This window comes from Artibeus jamaicensis, unplaced genomic scaffold, assembly GCF_021234435.1.
Source record: "Artibeus jamaicensis isolate MK-2021 breed Jamaican fruit bat unplaced genomic scaffold, CSHL_Jam_final contig_3152, whole genome shotgun sequence".
Classification (NCBI taxonomy): domain Eukaryota; kingdom Metazoa; phylum Chordata; class Mammalia; order Chiroptera; family Phyllostomidae; genus Artibeus; species Artibeus jamaicensis.
Window position 1 is genome coordinate 2,134,165 of NW_026521729.1, and position 19,663 is coordinate 2,153,827.

The following is a 19,663-nucleotide window of genomic DNA, read 5'->3' on the forward strand; positions in this document are numbered from 1 at the left end:
GAAGTTACGTGACTGCGCTGTGACTACCCACCATGACCTGCCTGCCCAGTTAGAAATTTATGATCAGACCACCCTGTGAGGTGACTTTCCATAGAACCCCTTCTTCTGTCCACGGTGCTGAGGTTGAGAGACGCTGCTTTGCTGTGTCTTAGGACAACTCCAGGATGCTTTCTGGCAGCACAGACGCGGAGGGAAGAGAGCCGGGAGGACCAGAAAACCTGCTGTCCACTCCCTGCGTCCGCGTGTCTGTGGGCCTCTGGTTCGTCCTCTGTCACCCGAGCACAGTCGGGGCTGGCCCTGCCTGCTTGACAGAGGTGCTTGGGGCTGAAATAGGAGAAAGCAAGTGAGAGCACCTGCCAGGGGAGTGGATGGTGAGGCTGGGCATGGGGGCAGGGAAGCCACCCTCTGACCTACTGTAGTCACGTGGCCAAAACTTTCCACGATACCATGTCAAGGGTTCTGTCCCTTCCTCATCTTCAAAAGTAAAGCAGACAATTCAGGTCACGCGTGCCTCCGATTCAAAAACACCCTGCTCTAGCTTCCTCCTCCTCCTCCCCTCCTTCATTCTTTCTTTATTGTATACATTTTTGGAAATGTGAGAGTATGACTATATAATCCTTTCAAATATAAAAACAGAAGCCTACAGGGCACACTGATTTATAAGGGACTTCCCCCCACATTGATCATTAGATTATAAACATCTGTCCCTGAAATCAGCTTCATTTCTGCCATCTTATTTTGGTACATGCGTCTGACGGTCTGTCAAACCAGTCCCCTACGCGGAGACCTCTCTGTCGTCTCCAAACTTCCCCTGCTCTCGTCCAGGCCGTGGCAAACATCTTGGCAGCTTGTGTGTGTGTGTCCCTTTGTGATTTTTTCTTAGGAGACAGTATTCTTTAAAATAGAACTTCTGGCCCAAAGTGTACATGTATTAATTTCACAAAACAGTGTTTTTGTTTTAAATAAAGGTGAACACATTTTGGGAAATCCAGAAAAATAGCAAGAAGGAAAAATATCTGTGATCTGGACACAGCCGCCATCAACATTTTTGTGGATTTCATTTTTACATTTTGTATTCTCCGTGGCTCCTTTAAAAAAAAAAATCACATAACTACTTCGTAACTTCGAATTGGTTAAAGGTTTTACCGTAATCATTTCCTGTGCATTTTTAGTGGCTCTCTCATACCCCATCATGGGCCTGGGCTGCAGCTTACTGGAACAATTTTGCAGACTGAGAGTTGAGGTTGTTTCCAGCTTTGCACAATTACAAATACTACTGCAGTGAACCTTTTTATGAGTGAGGTTCCCCCCCACCCCTTGAATTTGTGGTGAATTCCTTAGGATTTCCAGAAGTGAAACTGTTGGGTCAAATGGGAAAAAAAGTTTTTAGAGTTCATCGATGTGCATTGCCAAATTATTTTAAAAGCCTTATCCCCTGTGAATCTGGGTAGTTTACACATTAAGGCCTTTTACACTTACGGCTTAATTGGCTCTTGGAGAGCTTGTCCTGATTCACCCTCCCAACACTGGAGTCTGAGGGGTCTAGGCCCTTTCTGGGTTGTCCGGGCCCCAAACACAGCCAAACTAAGTTGGGAACAGCCCCCTTAGCGCTTGCACAATTCCCGGTGTCTCAGGAGCACACCAGCCTTAGCTGTCTCTGGGCCTGGAGTGCCCCCTGCAGCCCAAACGAGGAACTACCTTTCTCATCCTGAGACCTGGGCCCCTTGCCCACCAAGCCCTCTTCTGGCCTCCATCCAAGTTGGAATATGTCCGGAGCAGGTGCAGGGTCTGTCACAGCCTGTTTGAGGTTTCCAATGTCTTCCTCATGCAACACGGGAACGCAGCCCAGGATGTCTCAGCCTTCCTTTGTGTTTCCTCTGCTTAAGTTTTATCCCTTCAAGGTCACATGTGACCAGTCTGTTCACTTTTCTCTTCGCTACACGCCCCCCCCCCCCATCTTCCCACAGGGTTTTCAAACTCCTCTCTCAGCTAGCCCTGCCTGAGTTGCAGTGTCGTCTTTGAGTCTCAGTTTCCTCACCTGTAGAATGGGGATAATAATTCCCATCCTGCAGCGTAATTGCAAAGAGTAGCAATTATACCAATAAGAAGCCTAGCCTTTAGCACAAGACGGTAGGACTGAAAACCTGCATTCACCTCTCCTTCTTCCTGAAAATCTGTCTAAAGAAACTTTTAAAAGTCAAGGAGGGAAAACAAGAAAAACTAATAAAAGAGCCGAGGATTGGGGTTTGTGGAGAAGAGGCTGTGGCACGAAGTGAGGGCTGCCTGGCCCTTGCTGGACCCTGATGCCAGATCCAGTTAGATTTGGGCAGGACAAAGATTGCTTCCGGGTCAACCCCACCGCCCCCGCCCCTGTGCCCCAGGCACGCAGGTTCCGGACACAGGCCTGTGCCCTTCCTCAGGCAAACATGCAAGTCTGTTCCCCATTATCTGCATACCCCATCCATCCTGCCTGTCCTGTGTGACCCCTTCGCATCTGCCACATGGTGCAGAGATCATCCATGTCATCTTGTTGTCCCCACAATGAGCCTCCTACACACAGAAGTTCCCTTAGAAAACTCTTGATGTAACAGTGGGGCTGTCAGCCTCTTTCTTTGGTCTCTTTCCCTGAGAAATTTTACACAACAGTGTGAGAGAGGATGATTTTGACAAGTATAACATTTTTCTGGAGTACCAGGATGGGTCAAGTTCCATTTACGGATCAATGGGAGCAGAGAAAGCCACAGCTCAGCTCCAGCATTAGAGAGAAATAAGATGGGGGAGGGGTTGTTTTTTGTTATTGGGGGAGTCAGGCTGGAAAGCAGCAGGCGAACTAGCTTCTGAAACCAGGATGGAGACTAATGGGAGATGCGACTGTGGATCTTCCAGGTGGCCTGGGTTGGCCTCCCTACCTCATCTTGTACAGCTCTGCCATTTGCCCCCACGCTGAGGCTGTCTTCTGCAGAGAAAGGGAGTAACCAGTCTGGGAGGGGCCGGGCTGCCGAGGGGGGGCTAGAGAAGGGCCAGCTCCTACCCGGGCGTGCCAGAACCAAGTCTGCTGTCCCACAAGCCCGGCCCACACCCACAGAGCCCGCCTGCAGCTCCAAGAAGCAGAAATAGTTTAAGAAAGGGAAAACTTAACAATGAAAATAAAATAAAATAAAAACTTTAACTCATCAGAGAGATTCAGGAAATCACTCCATTCAAAAAATTAAAGCAGCCTTGGCTGGCGTGGCTTAGTTGGTAGGAGTGCTGCCCTGTAAACCAAAGGGTCACAGGTTCGATTCCTGGTCGGGGCACATACCTAGGTTATGGGATTGGCACCGTCAGGGCACATGCTAGAGGCAACTGATTGATGTTTCTCTCTCACACTGATGTTTCTCTCTCTTTCTCCCTCCCTCCCTCCCTCTCTCTGTCTCTAAAAAAAAAAGTCAGTGAGCATGTCCTTGGGTGAGGATTAATATTATAACGACAACAATAGTAATAATGAAACACAGGCCCTCGCTGGGTAGCTCCGTTGTTAGAGCACCCTCTCCATACCCCAGGGTTGTGGGTTTGGTCCCCAGTCAAGGCACATATAAGAATCAACCAATGAATGCATCAATAAGTGGGGTAGTAAGAGCTCTGATATGCACATCGGCCATCTGGGGGAGAGAACACAAACCTTGGTTTCTCATTACATTGACTGCTGCGAAATGCAAGAACCTGAATGAACAGCACGCATTTCTCCTGGCCCACCTCTGCCCAGTCACCCCGTCCTGAAGGCTGACCTGAATAACCAAACTGGGGCAGCTACCGCCCTCAGTGTCTTGGCCTCGAGGATGCCCACCAGACCCACGCTGACCCCCTGTGGCCGATTCAGTGCTGAAGTCCCTCAAACAGCACCATTAACACCACGAGGTGTTCTGGGCCAACACTATGCCTGAGGAGCCTGGCTAAACCTGGGTTTTACCCCCAAAGCAGACCGTGTACAAGTAGCGTCTTAGGGTGGGAACCCCAGGAAGCTCTGGTGGGAGAATGGAGAAGTGAGACAGAGAAGGAAGGGTGCTGATACGGGGTATGTTGAAGGGCAGCCCACTGCAGTGGGCCGCTGGGGGTCAGTGCAGCTGGGGACACCTGGGGGACGACAGGGTGGACCAGGTCTCAGATTTGTTCCACTGTAAGGGCAAAGACACTGAGGGTATTTATTTTATCTACTAATTCCTCTTTGTCATCTGTTAAGGGCTGTTTTCCTGTGGCCTTGCCTTCCCCCATCCCCCCAGCCTGCCCTGTGCTTGCATCCAGAAAGCTCAGGCAGCAGGGACAGCCCCCAGACAGAGGTGCAGGAGTCTGCGGGTAGCAGCCCTGTGCAGAAGGGTCGCAGGCTGGCCACCGATGTCTCTGCCACAGAGTCAGCCCTTCCCGGTCCTTCCTGGTTGAGGTAAAACAGCTCTCTGACCACCAGACAACCACGAGTAAAAACTTTATTGCTTCAAGCACATCACAGAAATGTCACTGCCACCTTGTTGGGGCGAATATATAAAAAGTACCATCGTTTCAACTTCTCAGCGAGCCCTCTGTGCAGACATTTCCCGGGCCTCGCCCTCAGCAAGGCCGGTGGGTCTCAGTGGCAGCAGCTGCACTTGTCCGATGCTCCTTTGCAGATGCAACCCTGGGCACATTTGGCGCAGCCCGGGGGGCAGCAGGCGCAGCAGCCTGGAAGGGGGGGAGACGGACAGCTCAGCTTTGGGTCCACACTGCTGTCTTACCCCTTCCCCTCCCCTGCACTTGGAGGAAGCGGGGAGAGAGGAGCCTGCCACAGGCTGCAGCCCACGTCACGACCACCCTGGGATGCTGGAGCTGGGAGGGATCTCAGAGGCCGTGCAGAGAAGGGGAAGGGCTTGGCCAAGGTTATTGGACAGTGGCTGACCCGAGACCCAAACCCGGAGCTGCTGACTCCAGCCCAGTGCTCTCTCCCCCTCACCTCCGAGCAGGCTGGAACCACCCCTCATTCTTCTTCCTACTCCGAACACCTGAAACTGTGGATACCCTCATGGCCAGGTGGGCTGCAGCCCTGGGGAGCCCAGCTCTCATTTCAGACCACTCGCAAGTGTGGGTAGAAGGCATCCAGAGGCCCTCCCCGCCTCACCCCACCCCACTGGCTGGAGGGCTGAGGACCGAGGGAACAGACTTTCCCAGCTCCGGGCCGAGGTGCCCCGGTCGCCATACTCACTTTTTCGACATGTTTTACAGTTGCACGTTGTGCATTTGCAGTTGTCTCCACAGAGGCAGACTCCTCCTAGAAGAGAGGACAGGGCCATCATACACGTGAGGGCTGAGGCGGAGCGGGGACCGCTGGGCGCGCTGCAGACCGCCACGGCGGCAGGATTCCGGCTCTCCCTGGGCGGTGCTGGACGGGGGGGACGAAGACACAGCCGAGCATCCCCCCAAGTGGCGAGGAGCATCCATCCAGTGGTTCCCCGTCACAGTCCACGCGGGGAGACTGGGGTGGCTGCCTCAGCGACCCCCAGAATCCTCGTGACAATGTAGATTCCTGGGACCGGCATTTGACGTGTTCTGAGTCAAAGGTCTTGGTGGGGAAAGGGAGTCGGTGTTTTTAAAAAACAACACGTGGTTCTGCTGTCGAATCAGGGCTGAGAACCACAGGAGGAGGCGACTCCCCCAGGCTCCAGGGACCGTGGGAGCCTTTTGTACCCCCTTCGCCTTGTCAAGGTCCCAGGCAACCGGGAGCCCTGAATGGTTGGGAGGGAGAGCAAAGGACATTAACAAGCCCAGAGTGAGAGCCCCAGGCGCTACTGCTTCCACATCATAACAACCCTTTACACTTTAAAAAATCACCCCACCTAGTGTTTTGAATTGGGAGATACTGGAAGCTCCTGTCTCTGGCAAGCTTTTTGGTACAGACATGTCCTGTTAAGGACCACAGAGGCTTCTTCATACCCTGTCTCAAGGCCAGAAAACTCAGGATGGCTCCGAACCGGGGCCCCACCCCTCCCGGCCAACAGGCTTCCGTGGCGTTAGGTGGTGTCACAGACTCAGGAGTCCCCAGGCACTTCTAACGACTCCCTGGACATCGGCAGGTCCTGTATGATTCCTGCACTTTCACCACTTCCCTAGGAGACGGACACGGGATGGGGGGTGAGTAATCTAGTTTTCAGGTGAGGAAACAGAGCTCTGGAAATGGTAAATGATAGAAGTGATGGCTGCGATGGACTGAAACCAGGCAGCCGGGCTCTGGGCCTGAGCTCTTGAACCCCTGTCCTGGTGGCTGCCCTTAGGGACCTGCTGCCAGGCAGCGCCCCCTCCAGTCATTCTGGAGCCAGGCTATTACTTCTAGCAAATCAGGCCAGTAGCCAAAGGAGAGTGGGAGCTACCCCAGGATCTCGAGTCTGAAACCAGCACCACTGGCGGCTCCTCGCTGTGGGAAGAGAAGCGTGGACCAGACACTGGCAGGCTCCCTGGAGGAAGCTGGGGCAAGGCTCTGAAGCCGGGGCATGGGCATCCTCACTCACCAGACGTGCAGGAGCATTCCCTGGGGTCCATGGTCCAGGTCTCTGGGAGGCTCCAGCGCTCTCTCTGCTGAAGGCAGGCCGAGTGAGCAGCCACCGGAGGCTGCCTATTTATAGCCGTGTAGCTGCAGGTGCAGGTTCACCCCACCTCTCCCTGGGGCCAGACGCCTTGCACTTGGCCCAGCCAGATACCACGGGCTGGGGGTTGGGGAGAGCAAGCAGAGGAAGGGCACAGGAGAGCAAGAGTAGTATAGTCATTGAAGTGGCTTTTCATGACAAGGTATGCAGGTGACTGTCCCCACCGACCTGCCCACCTGCTAAGGTGTCAGGGCTCCAGGACCAAGCTCTGTGGCACCTGCAGGGCTCCCATTGGCAGCTGCACCCATTGGGTCTCCCTGTCCTATGCATTCCACTACCTGCCACTTCTGTTCGCTCCCTCACAGGGGCTGCTCCCACCCTGGCTAAGGGTCTCATTCTCTCTCCCTGGGTTGGGCAAGAGGGGCCGATCCTAGGTTCTGGGCCGTGGAAGACCCCACGCAGGCCCTCTCCTGGATTTGGATCCCAGTCCTCATGGCTGAGAAGGTCCAAAGTCAGGGCCATGTGCAGCCTCTCCTTACAGGCCACACATGGAGAAGCCAGTATCCATCCCAAGCCCACTTGCTTCCAAGGGTTGGTTCGATCTTCCTCCCTAGGTCCCCAAGGGCACATGCACAGCCCATGTGTGTCCCTCTCAGCCTGAGGGGTGGCTGGGGGTGGCTCTTTGCGGGGGGTGGGCAGAGTCTGGAAGTGTGGGCTGGGTGCCCGCCGAGTGTGTGAGGCCTCTCGCAGTGAGGGAAGAAGCTAGGTGTGGGAAGAGAAGGGACATGGGTCACAGGTCGGGGACTAGGGCCACTGGGCAGATCTGGCACCTCTGTGTTCCAATGTGGGTACCTGAGAATCAGACATTTGAACTTGGCCATCTGGGTTGCCCTGAACTTCACTTTGTCAAGGTAACAGAATTGAACATATTCCATTTACTTGTTAATTTGACTTACAGCTTTTAAATCTTTTAGCCAAGTGATATGTGGACCCTGGTTGTACTCTTGTTCAGCCCCTCTAAACGTAAGGAGGGGCCCGGAATAGCTTCCTGTGGTCTTGCTCCCCGCTCTTCATTCTCTACCCTGGCCCAGAGATGATGTATCGCTAAAAGTAGCACAGCCCATGTTGCTCTCTTGGCCCAAACCTTCAGTGGCCCCCCACATCTGTTGAATGAAGCCCTACATCTTTTTTTTAAAAGTATATATTTATTGATTATGCTATTACAGTTTTCCCAATTTTCCTTTCTTTATTCCCCCTCTATCCTGCACCCCACAACCCTCCAACATTCCCCTCCCCCTTAGTTCATGTCCATGGGTTGCACGTATAAGTTCTTTGAGTTTTCTGCTTCCTATACCGTTTTTGACCTCTCCCCATCTATTTAATGCCTACTAATTATGCTTCTTCTTCTCTATACCTTCGCCCCCTATTCCTCCCTTCCCCTTCCCCACTGAAATCCCTCCATGTGATCTCCATTTCTCTGATTCTGTTCCTATTCTAGTTGTTTGCTTAGTTTTTGTTTTCATTGTTTTTCTTTATTTCTTTTTTTAAGGTTCATTTGTTGATAGTTGTGAGTTTTTTGTCACAAAATTAAAAACAAAGAATCTTAAAAGCAGCAAGAAGAAAGGAGAGAATTACCTGAAAAGGAGTTCCCATAAGACTGTGAGCTGATTTCTCAAAAGAAACCTTACAGGCAAGAAGGGGCTGGAAAGAAGTATTTGAAGTCATGAAAGGCAAGGACCTACATCCAGGAATACTCTGTCCGGCAAAGCTATCATTCAGAATGGAAGGGCAGATAATGTGCTTTCCAGGTAAGGTCAAGTTAAAGGAGTTCATCATCACCAAGCCATTAGTATAGGAAATATTAAAGGGACTTATCTAAGAAAAGGAAGATAAAAAATATGAACAGGAAAATGAAGCCCTACATTTTAACCTTGCCTTTCAAGTTCAAGTTACCTTTCCAAGCTCATCGCCCACTACTTCCTCCTACCTGTTCCACCAGAACCTGATTGCTCCAGGATCTCTGCAATCGCCTTGAACTTTCCCAGGCCTGTGCTCCTGGCAGGTGTTCATATTTTCCCTATCACCTTCAGTTCAAATAAATCCTCCCCGTTCACCGAGGCATGTGCTTCAACTCCATCTCTTGGGTAGTGAAAGCAAGAGGAAATTTGGGGGAGATTCAACCAGCTGCCAGTCTCTACCATAACCCCATTCATTGACCTAGGCAGCTGACTTCAGTCTTATGCAAAGTGCATGCCAGATGAGCTTCAAGCTTCCCCCACCAGCTGCCATCCGCACCCTCTCTCCATGCAGAAATTCTGGAGCTGCTGCTGACCCTGCTTCCTCCAGGAAGCTGCCTCTGATTTCTCCCTCTCTTGGCTGGGAGAGATCTCTCCCTCTGTGGCCCCTCAGAGATGTGTCTGTACGTTTCTCATGGCATTTACTACCTTCTGTTCTGCTCTGTGTGATTGTGTATGTTCATGACTTTTGTGTCCCTCACCCCAACCTGGGAGCTGTCAGGAGCGAGACCAGTGTCTGAAGCATTGCTATGTCCACACAATGTTCTTTGCAATGTCTAGAGAATGTTGAATGGATGAATGAACCAATGAATCAGTCAATGAATCAGCCAGATGGGTAGGTGAATGACTGAAGATATGAATGAGAGAGGGGGCACACAGGTGAACAAATGAATGAGTGAGTGAATGGTGAGTGGCAAATGCATGACTACTTTCCCACATGTGAATACCGAGGACCTTTGCTGAAAAATGCTGTCACCATTCACAGAGGCCTGCCATAACCTGTGGAGATAATCCCTCCCCATTTGTATGTTACCAGGGTCTCCATCACTTACTCCTAAGGACCACCAGGGCCTCAGGCTGACCCATGGAACTGCGGATCTGAGCTGAGAGTGTCTAGTGTGGAGGAAGGGATCGCAGGGCACTGGGGAGGACTAAGTAGGGCAATATTGTCGTGATCCCACAGTGGTCCCTGCCAGAAGGGAGTTCACAGTCTAGTAGGGGACCCGGCCACATTCATTCATTCAACAATGTTCAGGGCCAGCACTGTGCTGAGCACTTGGGAGCTGAGGGTGAATAAAAATAGGGCTCGTGGTTCACAAGGTCAGGAGGACGTCTCAGCTCAGGAAACCCATGGCTGGGCTGGGCTGGGCTGCCCTCGGAGTCCAGAGGCTGGAACCACCTTCCTGGGCCTGTATTCCCAGCCGGGGACCAGCCCTGTCTCTTGGCAGGTCAGCTTCCCCCTGCAGCGTGGGTGTGCCGCGTCATCAATAATAATGCCTTGGAAGGTCTGGCCTGAACCAGTGAGTCTAGGGAGAGAGAGGACTTTTCCTTTACCCTCGTCGAAGCTGCCTCTCCTCCCCCTTCCCAACCTGTAACTAACCTACCTGTGAATTCACTGCCTGTGAGTTACCTTCCCCAATCCCTGCCCAGGAATTGTTTTTTTCCTTTGGACAACTGATGCTCTGATGTTGCTTAATGCCCGGACGGAATGATAGCAAGACCCAATTCCCTAGCGTGAAGATATCGCCCAGTTTCGGGGTTGTGCAGGTTGAAACAGTGGTGCACAGAGTAATCGGGTCCACGCTGAACTGCGCCCCGGGCTGACCAGTCGCTTTTACACAGCCCTTTCCCGCATCCGCAGGCCCCTTCCCACTTTGGCGCATCTTCTCCGTCCCAGCTCCTTATTTCTGCATGGAAAACAAGAGCACACATGCCACTCTAAGCACATGTAATGGCAGGCAGGCACCGCTCACATCCGCACTGAGAGAATAGCTATTTCTTCAGAGACGTGATCCTTAGCCTTCTGGGAGGATTCCAGGAGCCCTTTAAAATCCGATGGAAACTCTAAACCCTTGACCCAGAAGGCAAATGCACAAATACGCAATACTTTTCCACACGTTCGAGGATTTAGTGGCTCTCCTAAAGGGTGTTGGTGGCCCCCACCCCGGGGTCCCGAGTTAAGGGTCCTTCCAGGTAGAAGCAATCTTTCTGCAACAGGTCTTCTGTGGTTATGGTGCTGATAATGTGGCTTTTTCGAGCCACTGAGCCCTAAATAGTTCCTTCCCAGCTGTGGCCTCTCCTTCGGGCATAAGTCAGGCGGTTTTCGGGGCGCAGTGGAACAGGTTGTTCTGAGGAAGCAGTGAACACGCCACTGCTTACAAAACACAAAGTGCCAGCCTTTGCATCTTCTCCCCTTCTTGTAAAAGCTCCACGCGTGCGATGCCCACGCCCAGCACTTTCTGCCAGGAAGGAGTTTCTGGGACTCACGGCCTCGGGATGAAGGTGCAGCCATGTGGTGATGGCCGAGACCGGTCCCCCACCGTGACTCCACACCCGGGTCCCTGCTTTGCTCTTGGGATCGCCATCCTTTCCCTTGAAACCTTCGTGGCTCCCTGGGAGCAGCCTGGGGCCGTTGGCTTTATTGTGCTGGTTTGTGAACTGATCTCTCTCTCTAGACCTCAGAGGTCTCAAGAACAGAGGCTGTGCTCACTCATCTCAGCAGCCCCAGGGCCAGGTGCACCAAGTGCCGCCGCAAGGTGGGCACTGGAGAAACGTTCGTGGGCTGGTGATGAATAAGTGGCTCAGCCGACAGTGGCTCAGCGGACAGCTCACTCATCCTGTCTCCTGTGGCTCTTGTTGAACAGATTTAGAGAATCTTGTCGCTCACTGTGGGCGCTCGAGAGCTTGAGATCTGGAGTTGCGAGGCCTGGGTTTGAATCCAGCTCTGCTCCTTCTTTGCCACTTGACTTGGGGCCAGTTGTTGACCCCTCTGAGCCTCGGTTTACTTATCTGAATAATGAAAATGACAATCCTACAGCACTGTCGTTATCGGGGTTAAAGGAGAGAAAGCATACTGAGCGCTTAGTTCGGAATCTGGCACATAATTATTATTATTGTTATTGCTATTAATATTATTATTATTACCTGTGCCTATTACAACTTGTCAGGCTGGTTCAGCCCCAACCCGTCTGTGTGTTTCGGGCTCGCAGACCGGTCCTGGGGTCCTGGGCAGGATGCGTGCATCAGCAGTAAATGTTGGAAAGAATTTTAATCTCTGGGTTCCCTGCTTTTAAGCTCAACCTAATATTTTTGGGGTCGCAGGTTCTGGGGAGCACGGGGCCCTGTCCTTTCTGACTCCCCTTGCTGCAGTCTCCATGTGCTTGGAGGCAAAGCTGACCTCCCACCTGCGGGGCCCTCCTGTGGGGTATTTCTGGCCTCATGTGTAGGGCCGGGCCTGAGCGGTGGGTGGACGAAATCAGAGCAGGCGGGGGCTCTTGGGGGCACCAGCTGGAATCCTGGATGGACGCCACTGGAAGAACGCTGAGAAGTCGTGGGCCAGCCCTTGTTGTTCACACGACAAAGCAGAGGCCCAGGGACAGACAGTCAACCCCTGACCACTGAGCTGGGGGGGGGGGGCAGGGGGATTGGAACCCAGCTCCTCAACCCGCTGCCAGCACCCACACTTTTAGGTCTGAGGCACTCACGGCAAAACTGTTCCGCAGTCTGGAGCCTTGCCGCCTCACAGGCTGTTTATTAATTAACTCGATTACTCAAAAGTTCAAACATACTAAAAAGCACAAAGAATGGCATTACCAATGCTGCAGCATCCACCACCCAGCATTCGCAGAGGTCAACGCCATCCCATTTGCCTCAATTCTTTTATTTATAAGAAATAAAAAATGAATGAGCTCCTGGCCTTAAGTTCCATCTGTGCTGTGGGCTCCTAGTTTACCTCTCCAGGTCGGGCCTCTCTTTTGAACTCTGTAGCCACGTTTCTGGCTGCCGCTCCACATTCCACAGGATACCAAACTGCCTTTCGACCTGACATACCCCCAGTGGAGCTCCTGCTCCCGCCTCACCTCCAACCTCGTCCTCCCACCTATACAGTCTTGCCTGCCTCCACCACCCACCAGCTCTGAGCCACCATCCTCTGCGGCAAAGATTCAGCACCCACCTCCTAAGCGGCTTCCTGAGCCTGCCCCTGCCCTGGACCCTTATGCTGCATCGTTTTTACTATAAAACTGCTTCGAGGAACATCCCCAGCTGTGTCATGGACATGAGGGTACAAGGCTCACTCATCCTGAGAAGGACGGCAGTGAGTGGGTAGTGGAACAATTGGTCTCCAAAGACCCTCTAGCGGTCTCCGGGACCCCCCTTTCCCTCCCTGCTCCTCTAGTACTTCCCGAACTCAGACCTGGAGATGTTTGCCCATCTGACAAATGTGGAGTGTAATGGTATCTCACTGAGGGGTGATTTGCATGTTGCTGCCGCCATTAACATCCAGAGCACAAGCCACGGTCCAGGCAACCTCACGCTGCTGTGGGTGTCTCATCAGCCTTTCACACTCTATCAAGAGAGAGCATAGTGCAGAGGGGTGAACACTGGCACAGACTGCCCTAGACCCTGGCCTGTTGGGCTTTGGGGTGAGGCTGATTGTGAAGAGCAGGGGCAGTCCCCCCCTTTCCCAGATGCACTATTGACTCCTCCCCAGCTGGGCTCATGACATGCTTCCCTCTTTGTGATCCCAGTTCTGACAGCTGTGCTGAGGGGATTTGAAAGATCTTATCATCAAGAAAAGGTTCTGTGGATTTTGATGTGCTGTAAAGTTTTTCACACACACACACACACACACACAATTCTGCTTTCTGATCCCCCCCCCCCCGTTCTACTCATGGAGCCCTGGGAAAGAACCCCACAGCCTGTAAGTTAACAGCCTCCCAGGAGGCGGGTCCCAGCAACGTAGATTGTGAAAATCAGGCCACCGCTAATTAGGATCCACTCTGCTTGGCCCCATCCCCGGCAGAGTCGGCGGGCTTCCTGGACTCTCCAGGGCTTGCGGCTGCTGGTTAATTACATGGGACTCCAGCTCCGCAGCTATAATTTGGTACCCAATGGGCAAGTGAAACCCTCCGATTTGCACACGGCCCGCGGGAAGAATGAGTGAGGCTGAAGCCAGCAATTATCCCCAGCAGCAAGGTGGCTGGTCCAGGTTGGCTGGCAGCCCAGATTAGGGCTTTGGAGAGGCGGAAGGAGGTTCAAGATTAATCGTTGGTCTTTTTCCCTTCTTTTGTTCTTCTTCCTCCCCTCTCTCCCCCTCTTTCCCCGTCTGCTCCTTCTTCTCCTCCTCCTTCTCCTCCCCAGCCCCCAACCCCTTTCCTTTCATCCATCATTTAGCACACCTTCAGGGCTGCCTACGTGCTAGGCTTCAGATTAGCCCTCTGAATGGGATACATGAGCCAGATACATGAGCCAGGGCCTGGTCCTTAGGAGCTTGATTTCCAGTAGCAACGAGAGCATGTCCATAGCGATCAGCAGAGAAGAAAGCAAATGAATTTCTGTGAGGCACACAGGTGTTGGGTAGTACTTGAATGACCCTGGGAGTGAGCCCCGGTCTAAATTTTGTGCCCTTAGGTGCCTCACCTCACCCCAGTCTCTGCCCTTCACCCCTCCCAGTCCAGGTAACTCTCATGGACTGTTGGGCTGGACCAGGGGTTTTCATACTGCATGCTCAGAGCCCCAGGGTACATGGAGGTGCTGCAGATAGGGTGCTAGGTCCCATCCTGCCCCCAGTGGGAGAGAGTAGAAGGGACATCCCTGAGTTGCACCCTCAGCCTTTATGTCCTCCGAGTCGACAAAGTTCGTCTTAGGTTTTTGAACTTTACGCCCTTTACATGAAACCCTTCCTTTGGGCCATAATGGATCCGGAGCCAGGAGTTCTGGCTTGGCTCTACCATACCTCCCAGGAAGACTTGAAGAAGGAGAAAAGCAGAACTTCTGGAATTAACATAACTCTAGAACCCCAGAGCTACAAGGGTGATAATGAAGTCCAAACCTTCTTTCAACCCCAACCCCAGCTACAGATTGGGAGCCCAAGCCCCCAGGGGAGTGCCTTGCCTGTCCCCCGCCAGAGTGGGTCGGCTGGCCGAGGTGAGGGGTTCAGGGAGGAAAACCTCCCAGGACATTTGCAGCCTCCTAGGTGACTGCAGAGTACCCATTTGCAGAGCCACCCAAGTGGGTTAAGCAGCTGCTGAGGGCCCCACATGGTGCCACACGCGTCACCCCAGGGTACTACAAAGAAGGTTTGGCAGTGTATTGGGGTGCTGAGGCACCCAGCAAAGAAATCACTGGTGAGCATTGCAGAACCGTGGGCCCGGATGGTGAAAGGGCCCGGATGGTGAAACAGACTAGGGCTTCGTGTACATGACCCTCTGCCCCTTCTCCTGTGTTTCTTCCCTTTCCTCTTTCCTCCTCCTTCTCTCTCATTCCCCCTTGTTCTTCCCATGTCTCACTTTTTCTCTTGCGTCTTCTTTTCTCTCCCTTAGAACAAGAAGACCGGGCTGGGACTCGGGACACCTGAGTCCTCTCTATTCCCTCACTGGCATCCCTCACTCGCAGGCTCACTTCTCTGCCCGGGGACTCAGTTTCCCCGAACCATCAAGGAGACGCCCACAGCGAGATGACTGCTCAGGTCTCCTCCAGCTCTGCTCCCGGTGCTGGTAAAGACAGTGTTTTGGGGGCTGTTGAAGAGGTCCCTATCTCTAAGATTTCTAGAGGCTCCATCCCCTCGGCCAACGTTTTGATCTAGAGCTTCGAGATCAAAGCTTCACTTTCCAGAAACTTTACTAACTATTAATTGTCTGCAGGTCCTTTTCCAGTCTTGTCTCTCCTCCAAAGATGTGAGAGTGAATTCAGCAGCTCGAGGCCCTGCAGCCGCCCCTCCCCACCCATGTGCTGGGGCCCTCCAGACGGCTAAACGTTCCCTGCGGGCTGGACATCCTGGGGGGTCTGAGGACTTCTGTTCAAACAGGTCCCTCAGGCAGAGCGACCAAGACTCCCTTACCCACCTGTTGGGGATTCCACCTAGAACTCCGAACCACAGTGTAGCAGTATTTCAATTTGTTGATTTCTCCAGTCCAAATACATAGTTTTCTGCAAATAATTACTGCTGCCCTCTGCCACTCCATGTTAGGGAGGAAAAATCAAAGATAACAGCTTGAGGGGTTTCTAGGAGGGGAGTAATGACCCACTGCTGCCATTTCTGCCCTGGGAAGGGGTGGGTGACAGGGCCCGCTGCCCCTCTCTGCGCCCGTGGGGTCACTGACCCGATGTCTCTGGGCAGCTCGGGTCTGGGAAGCCCGGTGTGAGAACCAGAACGGGTGGCCACGACAACCCGGGTGAGCACGAAAGCTTCAGCGTGCTGGGATTTCTGGGCCAGCTTCAGGACTGAGGAAGACTCGGATGGACACAGATTTTTTTTTCCGCCATGGCTTTGAGTCTCTCTCTCTCTCTCTCTAAGGCCTTAGGCAAGCCATTTGACCTCAGTTTCCCTGCCAGTAAAATGGGGTTTATAACACACCTTTCTAAGGGTGCCTGTTAAGAATAATTGGCCATGCTCTGACCAGTGTAGCTCAGTTGGTTGGGTGTGGTCCCACAAAGCGAAAGGTCACCAGTTCAATTCCCGGTCAGGGCACATTTCTGGGTTGCAGGTTCTGTCCCTAATTGGGGCACGTACAATAGGTAACCAACTGATGTTTCTTTCTCACATCAATGTTTCTCTCCTTTTCTTTCTCCCTTTCTCACAATATATAAATAAAATCTTTGAACAAAGGAAAAGAATTGGCCAGCTCTTGTAGGGTACTTTGAAGAAAATTGCTGTGAAGATGTTTGCCTGGCCCTGCAAATGTTCCTTGGTGCAAATATCAAACAGATGAGAATGGCCAAAACTCCGATTCCGGCCCTCCCAGCTGAATCACACCACTCAGCTCAGCTGGAAGGGAGGACGGCAGGGGATGGGTTGTGAGTGCAGCCTGGGTCTGCCTGGATTAACATTAAAGGCACAGCCCTGCCTTTGATGCCTGCCTGAAACGCTTGTTAATTTTAATAGGAAGCAAGAAGAGGCGGGAAGGTCCTGCCTAGCAGAAGAAAACAAGTCAAGGCCAAGGAGGGTTGGTGCCAACCCAGTTTGGAACTTGTTTGGCTTTGAAGTCCTCGGCCCCAGTGCCAGAGTCACAGGACAACTCCCAGATGCCAGCAGGGTAAGTGTGGACAGGTGTCTGGGGAAAGTGTGGACTTCAGGCTCCTCAGTTCCCAGTTCAGCCAGGAGCAGGTGGCCCTTGACTCAGTCTGGGATTCAATTTAGGGTCAATAATCTCCCAAGCTGGTGAATATCCTGGGAAACTTCAAATAGGGGTCTCTCATGTAAGTGACCTAAGGGGCAAGGTGGTGAATGTGTAAGAGTGAAGTAAGCTGATGGTAGGTAATAGGGAATGGTGGGGACTGTGGCAAACCGAGTAAGCCCCAACTGAACGGTGAGATTGGGAAGTGAGGGTCAAATTTTGTCAGTTCTTCCAATTTTAGAAGAGAAAGTTAAAGCCTGGATTGTGAAATATTCTAATTTTGAACACTGATCAGATTTGTTTAGTTGTTTATTATTTTAAAATACTCTCCCCATGGACAACTAATGCATCCATAGACCAGAGAAGCCCACAGCTTCCTCATTGGCAACCTCCTGATTTAAAATCCTAAAGCTTCAGGAGCACAGAATCTCTTAAAATTCACCAAGGCCTTTGGTTACTATTTTTTAGAGACTTCAGGCTGACCCTTGGCTGAGGGCATCAGAATGACCCAGTGAGAAATTCTCAAAAACAAGCCCTTTAGAAATTCTGACTCAGTGGGCTGGGAGGAGGATCCAGGAAGAGCCCCATCTTTTTTTAAAACTCCTCAGGTGACTGACTCCCAGGTTTGGGAACCAGTGACCTCATCCATTCCTCTCAGTGATTTGTAATCTTTTTGAGTCAAAACCCCTTTTGAGAAGCTGAAGAAAGCTATTACATTTTCCCTGGGGAAAAAAACACGCTGATGCATGTTTGTCCAGCAGAAAGAAAGAACTCCAGGGTCACGAGGAAAATTTGTGTTTGTTGTGCAAATGGAATGAATGCCTTGAAGAAAGTTGGGACCACCTGCTGGCCCAGAAGTCCAATGGTCGCACAGGGTGTTTTCTGAGACCGAAGGAACACAGACTTCTCCCTGGGTTCCCCACAGCTCCCTCCCCGATTCCCCAGCTGCATAAAAACTCCCTACTTTTGTTCCTGGGGGAGAGCAGATTTGAGAGATGGTGCTCGCCCTTCCTCTTGCTTTGGCCAAATTGAATAAACCTTTTTCGATCTCTAAGCTCTGATGTTTTAGTGATTGGCTTTGTCTGCCCATTGAACTCGTGAACTTGAATTTTGAGAGATGGTTTAGTGACAGTCTCCTTAGAGGGAAAGCCTGGTTCTGCTGTTCCGTGACCTCCAAACCCCGTTGGTCCCATTTCTGCATCGCAGGACACCCACACCTCACCAGCAGAGTAGGTACTGTGGTTAATCCGTATTCCAGACAGGAACACTAGTTCAGAGATGTTATCTGCCAAGGTCAGCTAGCCAGGATCTGAACTGCCATCTCTCTGGCTGCAAACCCTGAGCTCTGTCCCCCATGCCAGAATCATCAAGATAATGACTAGAACCCTGGAAGGTGACCTGCTGCAGTGACATCCCAGGGAGGAGAAGCCCCTATCTCTCGAGCTCTCTTTTTAGGTGAAGCAGGAAAAAAAAAAATCACTCTTCTAAATTTCACACTAGCACACATCTGGGTCCGGGAGCTCTGAGGAGGAGCAGAGGCTGGGCCTGCATGTGTTTGCATACTAATGAGGCAAGGACGCCAGTGGCTAATTAATGAGGGCCTGACCTGCCAGCTTCTGTCCAAGAATTTCTCTTTCAGGGAACCTTGAACTGATGCCTGGACCGAGGTACACAAAGGGCCTTTCAGGGCCTCCTTTGAATGGAGTATTCTGTTCCTACCACGGTTTTTTAAGCTGTGGGGGAAAAAACAGAAACTTGCAAGGACTAAGAAGTCCTGTTCCTGGGGGGTGGGCAGGCCAGTGCCCTGCACAGTCCTGGGCAGGCCCACCATAGTTGGCGAGCCGGCCGAAACCCTGGGCCTGGGCTGAGTCACCTTCCCAGCCCTCAAGGTAAATCATCACCCTTGGTTTCCAGCTGGAAATCCGGAAAGGAGACTCAGGTCATCGGGCATGGCTGTGGTTCAGATGCTCCAGGACGTACAGATCCCCATCTTTCATCGCCTTCAGGGGGCCAAAGAGGGCTCAGCTCAGAATTACTGGAGTGGGATTCCCAGTGGAAGCACAGGGTCTATGGTAGAAAATGTAGATCATTCATGTAAGTGCAAGGAGGGATGACAGAGAAAAACATAACACGAATCCCCGTTCGAGCAAGTGATAAGATACGCATCTACACTAATGATCATAGAAGTGCAAATTAAAACTACAGGCAGGTATCGTTTTATTTTTTATGGCTGTTCTATTACAGTTACCCCAGTTTCCCTCATTGCTCTCCCCTGCCCCCAGCACCCCCCTCCCACAGCCAGTACCCACACTGTTGTCCACATCCCGGGGTCATTCATACCTGTTGCTTGCCTAGACCCTTCCCCTTCTTTCCTCCCTTATCCCCCTCCCCCTCCCCTGCAGTCACTGTCGGTCTGTTCCATGTTTCCATGCCTCTGGTTCTGTTTTGCTTGTTTGTTTTGTTTTTCAACGTCTCTTAGATGGGCAGAGATCCCGGAATGAGCGGCATGCTGTTGGGGGAGGTTTCGGGGAAACACGTGTTCGGACAGGGCCAGTGACTTCGGGCCGTGGCAGCCTCCACAACACGGAAGGCGTGAGCGCTTTCGCGAGACAACATTGCTGCCGGGAAATGGCCCTCTGTGCGCTTGCGTGCACCGAGCGCACAGAACCAGGGGTGAGGTTCGTTGCGACCTTGCTTGTAAAGGGTTGGAAATCGCTGAGTGTTCTTGTCAAGGAATCGTGACCCACGGATGCAGTGGAACTCCAGGCAGCCTTAAAAACAGGAAGGAGCTCCACGTGGTCTGATAGGGAAGGACTGAGATGTGGCGTTAACCGAGAAAAGGCAGAGTGTAGAATGGTGTGTTTGGGAAAGTGCAGGGTGCCTGGGGGGAAGTGGGGAGAGGCTGCCTAGTCATACATGTTTGTACATGAGCAGAATACAAGGAGAC

The 19,663-nt window shown here is 52.2% G+C and overlaps 1 protein-coding gene and 1 long non-coding RNA gene across 2 annotated transcripts; both read right to left on the reverse strand.

Moving 5' to 3' along the window:
• Positions 1-4,497: 4,497 nt before the first annotated feature.
• Positions 4,498-6,559, reverse strand: LOC119046483 (metallothionein-4). The gene is made up of 3 exons (XM_037141611.2): positions 6,510-6,559; positions 5,210-5,275; positions 4,498-4,692 (listed from the first exon to the last, which is right to left on the reverse strand). Exons 1-3 carry the CDS (start codon positions 6,538-6,540, stop codon positions 4,601-4,603), a joined length of 189 nt encoding a protein of 62 aa, XP_036997506.1. The 5' UTR covers positions 6,541-6,559; the 3' UTR covers positions 4,498-4,600.
• A 57-nt stretch (positions 6,560-6,616) lies between these two features.
• LOC128627087 (uncharacterized) lies at positions 6,617-19,079 on the reverse strand. Its single transcript, XR_008391187.1, has 3 exons — positions 19,057-19,079; positions 18,618-18,783; positions 6,617-6,704 (listed from the first exon to the last, which is right to left on the reverse strand). It is a non-coding gene; the product is annotated as an uncharacterized LOC128627087 (long non-coding RNA).
• Between the last annotated feature and the right edge of the window lie 584 nt (positions 19,080-19,663).